We start from the raw sequence: 13,045 nt of genomic DNA, 5'->3' as shown, positions 1-13,045 counted from the left end.
TACTTTCAAGCTATGAGCAACCTTCCCTCTAGGTCTTTGGTGTCTCGCTGGGGAGACGCGGAGCTTGGTAGCTCCCGTGTGGTACCGCAGAGACAAGTCTGTGCCAAGCACGGCCGGGCTTTGTAACAGGATCCATCCCAAACTAATTCACAAGGCAGCTCTCGCCAGTGAATTTTAACTTACGGTGGTGTCCCAGATAAAATTACCACCAACTACTGCTTCAGTACTTATCTGTACTCCAGTTCTGCTGGCTGCCACGGAGCTAATTTAAACAGCCCTGCCCTATGCGGTCAGGGGATGCAATGCCCACACCCTGCATCCCAGTTCCCCATCTCCAGAGCTCCCCCTCCCTCCTGGGCAGCTGAAAGAAGTGGGTCAACTCTTCATCTTCCCAAAAAGTTTGCCTTCATCTTCCCAAAAAGCAGCCAGGGAGCTCCAGGCTGCTCCCTGCAGTGTTCTCCTCTAGCTCTTGGCTGGAAGGGGATGAAATCATGTCGCTGTGCCAATTTGTTGAGGGTTTCTTAGTAAAAAGCCCCTGCCACAGCAGTAATCCTCTGCCAGACTGAGTTTGGATAGTCCGCTCGTCCCTGTCACCTCGCGGCAGCCCTGCCTTGCAGCTCTCCATCATGTCCTGGAGCTTCTCCAGGGCCTGAACAAAGGTGGGAGCCACAAAAGCATGTACTCCAAGATCAGGTGTGTGAGACGAATGAGCTTGGCCTGAAACTAGAGCTGCCTTCGCTGCAGGAGAGCTCGGCTGCCCCTGCTCCCTGCCTTTTCTTTCTTTTCCTTTACTCTTCACAACCCTCCTCTTCCCCAGCACCATCTCAAGAAGCTGGAAGGCAGACGCTTGGACTTTGACTACAAGAAGAAGCGACAGGGCAAAATCCCCGATGAGGAACTTCGACAGGCCATGGAGAAATTCGAAGAGTCCAAGGAAGTAGCCGAGACCAGTATGCACAACCTCCTAGAGACCGATGTGAGTGCTTGGGGGGCAGCGCCGGTTCCTCTGCCCTGGGCTGAGAGCTGCTGGGGGGGGACGTGTTTCTGTGTGCACGAGGATGGGATCTCTCGAGGGACGCAGAAATTAGACACTTAATTTCCACTCTTGTTTTTGCAAGCGTGGTTTTGCTCTCTGAAAACACACATCTGAGACCCCAGCAGGTAGCTTGGTGGCCTCTTATCCTTTCTGTAGCCCCTCATTCTGATCTAGCTCTTGGCCAGAGGAGAGGCTATGGCTTCTACCAAACCAGGTCTCTTCTCAGTGTGCTGGTGGGATTGAGTTTGGGTGGGTAACACAGCTCATTTGGGAAGGATTTGGGAAGTCAGTGAAGACAAGAGAGTGGTAGGAGGTGTCCTCTATGCTGAGACCTGGTGTCTGAAATCCCAGACCTTCTCCTCATCTCCCTGGGGAAGCTGCCCTTCATACACATTCCCTGGTGTGGTCCTTGTGTACAACAGCGGGGGGGTCACTGGGCAGCCGGGGAGAGCCATTCATCCCACCTCGGTGTGATTCTCGCAGATTGAGCAGGTGAGCCAGCTCTCAGCCTTGGTGGATGCCCAGCTGGACTACCACAGGCAGGCAGTGCAGATCCTGGATGAGCTTGCGGAAAAACTCAAACGCAGGTGAGTCCCCGGGGGCTGTAGGCACTCTCAGTTTTCACAGCCACAACCTCTCCCTGCGGTACTTGTCTGTAAATGCCTTCACCATCCCTCTAAATCTGTCTCCTGATGCTAAAGCTGCTTCTGGCAATCACTAGAACTTCAATCCAGACCTTCTTTGGGTTGGAGGGAGTGGTGCCGGCTGCACAACCTGCTTTCAGTGACGGGGACATTTGGTACATTCTGACATCTGAAACAACCTCTGTGTTTGCACCGTGGGCGGCCGGAGTTGAATTTGGCGGGGGTGGAGACGGAGGGTGGAATCCCCTTCATGCCAGGGCTCACGGCTCCTTGTTTTGTGGGCGTTGAGCCTGGGAGTGTCCCCCAAGAAGTGCCTTTTGGCCAGACCCAGAGTCAGAAAGTTGCATCACGTTGGTGGAGCCAGATGGCTCAGATGTCACGAGCTGATCATGCCTGGCACCCTGTGTCACCTGGAACCACCTAACCTGGAGTCTTTGTGCCATTAGCTTCGGCTGTGGAGATTGGCCAGAATCCTTTCTGCTTGTGGTCCAGAAAGGTCCATGTCAAGGTTTCCCAGTTGCTCTGAAGACCAGAAGGTGAATTCAGCGTGGTGGGGATGACGTGGTGGCCACAGACCGGTGGAAGAGCTCCTAGATCACCTCCTTAAAGACAGGCATCTGTGAGCCCTCCACCAGAACCCTCATTTTCCAGCGAGCCCTGCTCTCCCTTCTGTCCACATGGTGGTCTCCTGGCCGCAGGTGTGACCCTGCCACGTGTGCTCTGGAGTTTTCTGAGCCTGTTGGTGGAAGGCACATGGGTGTCTGGCACATGGGAGCAGGGAGAGCCGAGGAGCTGCCTGGTCTTGCTTCTCTCCTGCCCCTCCTCGAGTTCCTGACCTCCCCAGTGGCCCCGGGCAACGTGTGGTTTGGGCCCAGGTGCCAAAAAACACAGAGGTGCTGTTGAAACACCGAGTGAGCTGGTTCCTGCGACGGTCGTGACTTGCACAGTCCTTCTTGCTGCTGCTCTGTCTCACCTGAGCAAACTTCTCCCCAAACCCTGGCCGAGGAAGCAGAGGTGGCTTCCTGGCATCTGGGGCTTCCCTGCGGGGCCGGGGACGTGCCTTTGGCAGCCAGGGACTGGCTTGGACAGAGCCAGGGCAACCTCTCTCGGGGCGATTGATTTGGCAATGCTCTTGCCTCCTGGAAGAAACTGCTGAGTGGATGCTGTGTCTGGTTTGAATTAAGAAGAGCTGGGAGGATCCTGCCAAGTGTGAGTTTTCCAACTGCAGCACGAGTGTCCTCTGCTGGTGTGAACTGCCTGAGACGCCTCCGTAGCAAAGCTTTGGGGCGTGTGGCCCTCTCTTAAGTGCCAGGTCCCACACTCTGGGCAAGATCCATCTCCAGAACGCCCCAGCACAGAGGCTTGTGCAGATTCTTGTCTCCAAACCGATCTGCTCCCCTCTATTGCCACCAAAGAGAATAAATATAATCTTGATCTCATCTTATTCCATTTCATATTTCAATGTATCCACATTTGTTTTCCTTCTTGCAGAATGAGGGAGGCCTCCTCGCGTCCCAGGCGGGAATACAAGCCCAAACCCAGGGAGACATATGACTTTGGAGAGACCGACCAGTCTAACGGGGGCTTCTCTTGCAATCCTACCCCCAAAGTCTCAGGTAAGGTTGTCCCGTGTGTGTAGCCCACGCAGGTGCCTCTGGAGCAGCCTCCTGGGGATGGATGGGAACTGCTCTGCCTGGAAACGATGGTTCTGGTGTGCTGGATGTGCTTGCGTGAGCTGGTGGCTCTGAGAAATGTCAGAAATGCCTCTAGATTTGGCTTGTTTTCTCTTAGAGCCCAGCAGCCTTCGTTATATTGGCTTTGGGGACATCCCAGTGGGGTCTCCAGCCCGGGCCACCCTCCTGCAGCGCCCAGTCAGTGCCAGCAGATAGGAAAAATTGAAGCATCTCTCCCTCTCTCCCCGTCTTCCATCATGCTGCATCCGTCCCTCCCCGGTCCCAGCGAGGCAGGCGGGTTTCTAACACAGCACGTGGGCCGCCCGCCCTGTTTCTCCTAACAGATCCTCCCTTCGACCCCTGCCTTTCCCTCTCTCCAATTCACGTTGTTTTAAGCATGTCTCTTTTTGTTTGGAAGCAGCTTCCTCCTCTTTCCGATCCGACAAGCCGTCCCGGTCCTCCGTCAGGAGTATCCGTGAGTTTCCTCCCTCCTCACTGCATGATGTGTGACCATCTCTCCCCATCCCTCCTCGCTCTTCCTTCCCTGACGCTGCCGCTTGGAGCTTCTAACGCCTCCGTGCTGAGCCTGGCCAGCAGAACGGCCCAGCTAAGCCTCGAGCTAAGCCCCAAATTAAACCAGCCACGCTAAATTGGTATTTACCACCCCAAAGCTGGGGCCGTTGCTCACCCGGAGGAGCTGTAGTGGCTACCGTCACGCAGACATATCCGGTGTGAGCCCACAGGGATCCGATGCTCTTCCACAAGGGATCAGACATCTGGAGGGTTACCCCTTTCTCGTTACAAGCGCCCAGCCTGGATCTCCTGCTCGTGCTGCCCCCCAGAACCCCACTGCTGAAGGCTGGGGGGAACGGGTAGAGCCTTGGCACACCGAGCGGGTTTTGTGGGTCCCAGCTGGGCAGCGAGGAGCCTCTGATGGGTTGTGGGGTGATGTAGGGTCTGTGGGTCAGCATTCCTGCTGAAGGGTCCCGTTGGGGTCCCACTGGGGTCCTGAGGCCAGGCTGGGGCCGTGGCTCGGAGCTGTGGTGGTGGGAAAGCTCGTGGTGGTACAGCAAAGGGGCAGCAGGACTTGAGCTCGTGGTGGTGGGACCAACCTGGCATTTTGGGAAGTCGTCTCCAAACCGTGAACCTGCTTGGCTGCCGCTTTTGGTGTTGAGTTCTCTTCTAAGGCCGGGTCCTTCCTCGCTGGGGGTGTTGAGCAGAGCAGATGTGCCACCGCCGTTCATGCCATTCCCCATCCCTGGCTGGAAGAGCTCCAGCGCGGAGGGTGGGGGACGGGGGCCCTGCAGACCCCCGTGGGCTGTATCAGCTCTCTCCCTTCTCGGTAGGACCCCCAAAGCTGCGAAGCTGAGTGCGTGCCCGTCCCAAAACGTCAGTGCAGAGACAGAGCGAGCAGCTCTGCCACAAAACCCCACCCTTTGCAGTCAGGTCTGATGCTTTAATCGTGGAGCTGAGATGGGACAATCGTGGAGATTGGTTTTCTCCCCATTTTTGGGGGTGGCCTCGCATGTAACACCGAGCTGCTGATTTAACATGAAGCTCTCTGCCCAGGGAAGCAGTTGCAGTCCTCGTCCTCCTATCACCCTCAGGCTCGGGGTGACCCCTCTGAAGGCACCCCCATGTCCTTCTCCACCACGTGCTGGTGTCTAACCCCATCCTCGATGGACTCTACCAGTTTCTCTCATCTCTGGAGGAATAACGTGGCTTTTCACCACCTGGTTTCCAGTGTGAGGGGTGTCTAATTTGGGTTGGAGTTTAGCTTAGAGAGAGGGGGAATTCCAGGCGGGAGCACGGGGTGGTGGAAGTGGGACTCTGCTTTGGGAGAAGTTTGTGCAGGACCTGGTTGCGGCAGGATGGTGGAGGAACCAGTGAGCTAAAACCCGTGAGGAGTTTAAACTGGGTTAATTCTTCACCGTCATGGGGGCAAGGTGAAGGGCCAGCTTATTCTGGGCTGGGTTGAGAAACCAGTTGTACGAGCTCCAGCTCGGGCAGAGCTGATGATTCCGCCCCGTGTCTGAATCCAGGGGATTCCCGGCATCGGCAGAGCCGGGGGCTTGAGGAAAAGGGGGTGTGAGGGGTCCCAGCTCACCTCTATCCCCCCCCATCTCTCCCCGCAGCCCCCCTGGACCAGCCCTGCTGCAAGGCTCTCTATGACTTCGAACCCGAAAACGATGGCGAGCTGGGCTTCAAGGAAGGCGACATCATCACCCTGACCAACCAGATCGACGAAAACTGGTACGAGGGCATGATCAACGGCCAGTCGGGCTTCTTCCCCCTCAACTACGTGGAAGTGCTGGTTCCGCTACCTCAGTGAAACGGCATCGCTCCCCGTCCCCCCTCCGCTCGCCCGGGGCCGAGTCACCATTCCACCTCCATCCCGGCACTGGCCCCCTCCGGCGGTGGGGCCGCGTCCTCTCTGTGTCACCTCGGGGCGAGATTGCCACCAGGGAACAAGCCAGAAGGGTCAAACGGACCCCCAAACCCCTGTGAATTTGGTTTTTTTGGGTTTTTTGGTTTTGTTTTTGTTTTTTTTTCGATGTCCTTCTGGTGCTTGAACTTCGGTACTTTGCGCGCCCTGCCAGGTCCCCCCCCCGGCTGTATGATGGTCGCAGGCCTCTCCCTGCCCAGTTTTTGTCATTTTTTGGGGACAAGCAGCCGGATGAGCGAGGTTGGGAGAGCCGGGATGCGTCCTTCGCCCTGGGGAGATACACGGCCAGGTGGCGGGGGAGGGCAAAGCAGCCCCCAGCCTCACCCAGGGGCAAACCCTTCACCCCCCACCCTCTTGAACACTACCCCTCTCCCCGCCGATGCCCAGGACCCCAGCTCAGCCCCCTCCTGGGGGGCTCAGGGGAGGGATGCCAGGGCACAGTGACACTACGACACCCATCAAACACTAAGCCAGCCCTGCGGTGCGGGGGGCTGAGCCCTCCCTGGGGGGCTGAGCCCTCCTTGGGGCTCTGTGCTGTCCCCCCCCCTTACCCTGGAGGGACAGAGCAGGGATGTCCCTTTGTCCCCTCCCCATAGAGCTCCACTCCAAAGGGGGTGGCTGCTCCCTTCTGCCCTGTTTTAAACCAAGTTGCTTCTGGACCTTGGGATTTTCCTACTCCAAACTCGACCGAGTCCGTCAGAGCTGGGGGATAATTTGGGGGGAGGGAAATTGGTTCACAGCCTGGGGGATAATTGGGGAGGGGGGCAAATTGGGCCTCAGCCCAGGGTCTACCCACTGCAGGGCAGAGCGGGTCGTGGCTCCTCTCCCCTGGGGGGCCATGGGCACCCCGTGCTGCAGGACCGGGGCTCGCTGGAGCTTGGCTGATCCTCACGTGCCTTTCCCGTGCCCCCCACCTCTGCCCCACAGCCCTTCTCCTTGTGGGGGGGAGCAACGAGCCCCTCCACCATGGGTTTGGTGGGAAAAGGCATCGTACGTCTCAGCGCTGCCCCTTAGCCCCGAGCATCCCGGTGTGTTCCTTCTCACGGGGGTCAGGATGGGTCCCGGCGGTGCTCCCCCCACCTCTCACTCGACTCCGTGGTTTTCCTTGCTAGAAAAATGGTCTTTTTTTCCCCTCCTTCGTGGGTCTTGGCTGGGCTCCGGCCCCTCTCCTCCTCGGCTTGCACCATCCCCACCCGGCCGGGGGCCGACCCCCAGCTCCGCACGGGGCCCATGCCGCAGCACGTCCCCGTCCCTGCTGCTCCCGGCTCGTTAAGAGTGACACAACCCCTTTTTAATGATTTTAACCGTGCATGTTGATGTATGTCCCATCCCCTGCCGCCCTCTGCTCCGGGCGGGCTGACCGGTTCCCCCGGTCCCAGGCACGGGGGGGTATGGGGCAGCTCCCCCTCACTCCCAGCAGCGCAGGGAGCCCAAGGGACCTGTGTCCTCGGGGACCTCGCCTCTGTCCCCAGCCCGGTGGAGACCGGGGGGGTCATGTTCCAGGAACGCTGAGTCCCGCTCAGGTGGATTGAAATGCGTTTTGTCAGCTGGGACAACTTGCTTAGGACTTTTTTTTTTTTTTTTTTTTTTTTTTTTTTGTAATGGTTTCTCCTGCTTTTTAGGAGAAAAGAAAAAAAAAAAAAGAAAAAAAAAAAAGATGACCCACAAATCTCAACTTGTATCTCTGAATAAAAGTATTAAATGTTTTCTTCTTTCTAACGGCTGCGTCCTCTCTGTGAGTGTGAAACTGGGGGGACCACGGTGGAGCAGCTCTGGCTGAACGTCCCCAATTCAGCCCCCCAAAACCCGGCAGCTGGATGGTGGCTGCAGCCCCTGAGGCCACCAGCGCCATCCCTTACCACAGGGCCACCGTGATGTCCCCAAGCCAGTGGAGCCGGACGCTGGCCACCTCTCAGCAACTGCTCTTTAATCAACTACCACTTCCACAAACAACTTAGAGCCCGGAGTCCCACCACCATCACCCCCCCCCCTCTCTACCGCTGCCCCGGGGCAGGGCAGGAGCCAGGGTGGGGGGTCCCGGGACCCCTCGGGCGAGCTCCCGGGAGCAGCGGGCGATGCGGTGTCCCCGCGGCGCTGCCCCACGCTGAGTCTGGATGAGACCCTTGGGCTGAGGCGGGGGGGCTGCCGACCTGAGCCCCCGGCTGCTGGGAAGGCACCTGGACGAAGGGGATGGGGGGCGGTCCCGGCCCCTCAGCCGCTGAGCTTGAGGAGGCTGTAGATCTGCTCCAGGATGTGGGTGAAGCTCTGGTCTTTGGGGGTGCGGGAGGCTAGGGAGCCCTGAGATGGGGACACAGCCCAGTTAATGGAAACTGGGGTGGCTGGAGCTGAGACCCCTGCCTGAAGCCCCCTCCACACTCAGCCCAGCACAGGAATCATGGAACCATAGACTGGTTTGGGTTGGAAGGGACCTTAAAGATCATCGAGTTCCAACCCCCTGCCCTGGGCAGGGACACCTCCCACCAGACCAGGTTGCTCCAAGCCCCCTCCAACCTGGCCTTGAACCCCTCCAGGGATGGGGCAGCCACAGCTTCTCTGGGCAACCTGGGCCAGGCTCTCACCACCCTCACAGCAAAGAAGTTCTTCCCCACATCTCAGCTCAATCTCCCCTCTTTCAGTGTCAAACCCTTCCCCCTCCTCCTAGGGCTCCCCTCCCTGATCCAGAGTCCCTCCCCAGCTTTCCTGGAGCCCCTTGAGGGACTGGAAGGGGCTCTAAGGTCTCCCCGGAGCCTTCTCTTCTCCAGGCTGAACCCCCCCCAACTCTCTCAGCCTGTCCTCACAGCAGAGGGGCTCCAGCCCTCCCAGCATCTCCGTGGCCTCCTCTGGCCCCGCTCCAACAGCTCCATGTCCTTCTGCTGTTGGTGGCCCCAGAGCTGGAGGCAGCACTGGGGGGGTCTCCCCAGAGCGGAGCAGAGGGGCAGAATCCCCCCCCTCGCCCTGCTGGCCACGCTGCTGGGGATGCAGCCCAGGGTGTGGGGGGGTTTCTGGGCTGCCAGTGCATGATGCTGGGGTATGCTGAGTTTCTCACCCACCAACACCCCCTCCAAGTCCTTCTCCTCACCTTCAGTTTGTCCAAGTAGGTCTGATCCTGACTCCACAGCTCCTGAAACTTCACCAGGTCCGGAGCCCCCTTGTAAAACTCCACCAGCAGCGTCTGGGGTGGGGGGAGAGAGGGGGCTGCAGGCACCAAGGCTGCCCCCAGGTCCCCCCACCCCTGCAGCACTGAGACCTCAGCAGCACGGCAGGGATGGAGAAGATAGTCACCATCACCGGGGCTAACGACAGGACAGGGATGGGTGGTGGACCCCCAGCCAGCCCCCCATGGGGCTGGGGAGTTGTCCTTGCTGGGATGGACCGGGTTTTGGCCCCCCCCCCCCCGCCCCCGCTCACCATCTCCTGCAGGACATCGTTGGTGAGGAAGCCATCCTGGATGTAGGCCACCTCCACGTCCATGGGGATGCCATAGTCATTGGGCCGTTGCTGGAGGATGGGGGGGGTCACCCCACAGCACTGGGGCCACCCCCATCCCAATCCCGCCCCCCCCCCCAAAAAGAGATGGCGACCACTTACCTCCGGCGGCGGCATCACCCAGAAAGGCGCGATTTTGGACTCCACGCCGGGGTTGCCGTGATAGTAAGGTCCTGGGTGGGGGGGAAACGGGACACACATGGGGCTGACACGGCAGGGGGGGGGTGACAGCAGTCCCCAGCACCCCCCCCGGAGGGCGGGGGCCGGTTTCTTACCGCAGATGAGGGCCAGGCAGGGCTGGAAGCCGTTGCCGCTCCCCTGTAGCTTGAGCTGATAATCCATCTGCGCATCGATGTCGTGCAGGGAGGGCAGCGCGGGGCCGAAGGGGTGACTGTGGTACCAGCCCACCAGCGACAGCCCCCGCAGGAACAGGCTCTGGCAGATCTGCGACGGGCAGATTCTGTGGGTCAGGGACCCCCAAGACCCCCTCCCCAGATCTCTCTCCCCCGTTCCCCCCCCCCCCCCCAAACCCAGGTTTACTTCCTCCTCCACAGCACCGGCGGCTTCAGCATCACCCAGGCGGGTCCGGCAGGGGAAGGCTCTCAGCACCGTCAGCACTGCGGGGGGGCGGGGGGACACACACACGGGGGTGGGTGGCTCCGACAAGGGCTGGGGGGGCCACCTACCCACCCCCGACCCCGTTACCTACACTGCGTGTTGGTGTCCCACCGCCCACCCAGGTAGCCCACCACTTCGCTCCGTGTCAGGTGGCTGTGGAAATCCTAAAGGAAAAGGTTAAAATCTATAGTTTGGCCCAAAAATTACCTTGGGGGGGAACCCCCCCTCCCTGCGGGTGTCCCCAGCGCCATCAGAGGTGTCCCAACCTGTGTCCCCCCCCCCCCAGGGAGAGGACGCACCAGGAGCAGGAGGACATTGCTGGAAATGGCCACGTTGAAGGGCTGGAACTTGTTGATGGCGGCGAAGGATGTCACCTCCACCAGGGTCTGGGGGTTCCTGGAAGAGCCGAAGTCCCGCTGCCCCCCCCCGTCCCCACCCTGCACCCACGGCACCATCGGGGGCACCTCTGGGGGGCTCGTGTCCCCGTCCCCATCGCACCCTACCTGGCCGAGTCGCGGGTGCCCAGGGTGCAGTAGCGCACGGGCACCCGGGGTTTGCTCTCCAGCCTTTTCCCTGGGGGGCCGTGATCTGCGAAGCACAACGCCCCGTCACCGCTGCCGGGCTGCCCCCGGGTCCCCCCCCCAGGGACCCCCGCGTCACCTTACCCGTCCCCACCGGCTCCGCCAGGCTCTTGCACTGCTGCTTCTTGCTCCTCTCCTCCGGTTTTTTGGCAGCCGCCGGCTCCGGCACGGGTGCCCGACCCTCCCTCGTCGCCTCCTCCTCTTCCTCCTCGGGCATCTCCTCCTCCTCGCCCTCGCTGGCCAGGCTCTGCGGGCACCACAGGGCTGGCACCCCCTCCCCATACCCACCCGGGGGCGGGGGGGGGGGAGGGACACCCAGGGGGTCCCCCCAACCCACCTCCTCGGCGGGGGGCGCGTTGGGCTGGTGCTTGCGTAGCCAGGCGGCTTTGTACTGGTCCAGCTTCTGGCCCTTGTAGCGGACGGAGGCCCAACCGCACCCCGACTTCTTGGCGGGGTTCACCAGGCGCTTGCAGTGGGTGGCCCAGGCGCTGGGCGAGTTGAAGACCTGCCCCGTCTCCTGCCAGGTGATGGTCCCGTCCGCCCCCAGGTCCCCCACAAACTTCTTGCCCTGGGGAGGGTGGGGTGAGCGTGGGGTCCCCTGTCCTCCATCCCTGTCCCCCAACCTTGTGTCCTCCATCCTTGTGTCCTCCATCCCTGTGTCCCCCAACCTTGCATCCTCCATCCCTGTGTCCTCCATCCCTGTGTCCCCCATCCTTGTGTCCTCCATCTCTGTGTCCCCCAACCTTGCATCCTCCATCCCTGTGTCCCCCATCCTTGTGTCCTCTGTCCCTGTTCTCCATCCCTGCGTCTTCCATCCCTATGTCCTCCATCCCTGTGTCCCCCATCCTTGTGTCCTCCGTCCTTGCGTCCTCCACCCCTGTGTCCTCCATCCCTGTCCCTGGCCCTGTCGTGTCCCCCTGCCGCCGGGTCTCACCAGGTAGTAGATGGAGAGGACCCCACGGGCCGGCTCGAGGAGCCCGTCGCGGAGCAGGACGCGCAGGGTGATGCCACGGCGGGTGAGCACGGCCCCCCGGGTGCCCCCCACCGCCTTCGCCCCGCTCCCCGCCTCCGGCTCGGCCTCGGCCTCGTCCAGCCCCGGCTCCAGCTCATCCTCGTCCTCCTCCAGGCACTCGTCCCCGCCGGGGGAGGCGGCCGCCAGCGCTACGGGATGGGGACACGCCGTGTGGGGACCCCCCTGGGGGCAGCACCTGGGGGTCTCCCCCCCAACAGCACCCTTTGGGTCCCCCCACCTCGTGTGTGGATGGGGACACTGGGATGGGGATATGCAGGGACATGGGGACACAAGCATGCGGGGACACAAGGACACGAGGGGATGGACACGGGGACAGGAGAACCCAGGGACAGGGGGATGGGGACACTGATGGGGGGACAGGAGGAGATGCAGGGATATGAGGACAAAGGGACATGACAACAGACGACTAGGGGACATGGGGACACAGCTGGGGGACACAGGGACTGGGGGACACAGGGCCATGGGGACATGGCTGGCGGACATGGGGATACAGTTGGGGGACATGGGGATGAAGTTCTCCTGGCCCAGCAGGTCCCCAGAGCCTGGTCTGAATCCGGGGGGGGGGGGGATGACGAGGACAGGGCCCCCGGGGGAGCACGGCTCCTGCCCCACGGGTGTCCCCATGGGTGTCCCTGTCCCTGCCCCACAGACGTACCCGGGTGTCTCTATGCCTGACCCACGGGTATCTCGGGGTGTCCCCGTCCCTGATCCCGTGGGTGTCTTGGGGTATCCCTGTCCCCGACCCACGGGGGTGTCCCAGGGTGTCCCTACCCCTGCCCTACGGGTGTTTCGGGGTGTCCCCCACCCCGTAGGAGTACCCGGGCTGTCCCGTCCCCCCCCCCCGCCGTGGGCGCCCCGTGGTGCGCACCGGGGGGTCCCCGCGTGTCCGTGCACCTGCGTGGGTGTGCGCATGCGCAGGTGCACGCGCGTGTGCACGGGGGGGGGGGGGGGGGGGAGGTATGGGGGTGTGTGTCCGCGCAGGTGCACGCGCGTGTGCGCGCCCCGCGTGCTCCCGGTGCGTGCGCGCGTGTCCCGCCCGGTGCGTGCGGGCGCCCGCGCGCCTGTCGGTGGCGGCGCGCGCCCCCGCCCGCCCGCCCGCCGGTACCTGCCATGCTCCGCTCCCGCCGCTCCCGCCGCTCCCGCCTCCCCCCGGTGCGCGCGGCGGCGGCCCCACGTGATGGGGGGCGGCCCCGCGCGCCCCGCCCCTCCCGGTGGCGGGGGGGGGGGGGGGGGGTGGAGGGAGGGGGAGACGGACACGACACCGGGGCCGGGACCGGGACCGGGACCGGGGCCGGGGCGGGGGGGCGGTGACAGCCCGGCACCTGCCGCACCGGGGGGGGACGCACACACAGACCCGCACCGGGACCCTGACACACGCACACACACCCCCCCTCCGCCGCACCGGGTCTCCGCCCCGGCCGGGGAAACCCCCACCCGGTGCCCTTCGCCCCGGGGCGGGGCTGCCCGGTGCTCGCAGCCCGGGAGGGGCCGGTTTGTCCCGGCCCGGCGGCACCTGCGGCTCCGGCGG

The 13,045-nt window shown here is 62.2% G+C and overlaps 2 protein-coding genes across 4 annotated transcripts in view; one reads left to right on the top strand and one right to left on the bottom strand.

Annotated features, from left to right (window-relative positions):
- SH3GL1 (SH3 domain containing GRB2 like 1, endophilin A2) overlaps positions 1 to 5,860 on the top strand; it is a 28,910-nt gene extending 23,050 nt beyond the window's left edge. Inside the window, exons 6-10 of one of the 3 annotated variants that reach the window (XM_074163948.1) lie at positions 818 to 976; positions 1,520 to 1,623; positions 3,172 to 3,296; positions 3,775 to 3,828; positions 5,489 to 5,860. In XM_074163948.1, the coding sequence (XP_074020049.1) occupies positions 818 to 976; positions 1,520 to 1,623; positions 3,172 to 3,296; positions 3,775 to 3,828; positions 5,489 to 5,685 (639 nt within the window). In that variant the 3' untranslated portion in view covers positions 5,686 to 5,860. Of the gene's footprint in view, positions 1 to 817; positions 977 to 1,519; positions 1,624 to 3,171; positions 3,297 to 3,771; positions 3,829 to 5,488 lie in introns of all 3 variants that reach the window. The other 2 variants (XM_074163947.1, XM_074163949.1) reach the window with 2 other exon arrangements.
- Positions 5,861 to 8,010: 2,150 nt separating this feature from the next.
- MPND (MPN domain containing) lies at positions 8,011 to 12,629 on the bottom strand. The gene is made up of 13 exons (XM_074164021.1): positions 12,623 to 12,629; positions 11,419 to 11,645; positions 10,822 to 11,052; positions 10,569 to 10,731; positions 10,407 to 10,491; positions 10,203 to 10,299; positions 9,995 to 10,067; positions 9,826 to 9,902; positions 9,561 to 9,729; positions 9,388 to 9,458; positions 9,208 to 9,297; positions 8,879 to 8,971; positions 8,011 to 8,097 (listed from the first exon to the last, which is right to left on the bottom strand). Exons 1-13 carry the CDS (start codon positions 12,627 to 12,629, stop codon positions 8,011 to 8,013), a joined length of 1,470 nt encoding a protein of 489 aa, XP_074020122.1.
- Positions 12,630 to 13,045: the final 416 nt, after the last annotated feature.

Source organism: Numenius arquata, chromosome 25, assembly GCF_964106895.1.
Source record: "Numenius arquata chromosome 25, bNumArq3.hap1.1, whole genome shotgun sequence".
NCBI classification, from domain to species: domain Eukaryota; kingdom Metazoa; phylum Chordata; class Aves; order Charadriiformes; family Scolopacidae; genus Numenius; species Numenius arquata.
This window is presented reverse-complemented; position numbering and strand designations above follow the sequence as displayed.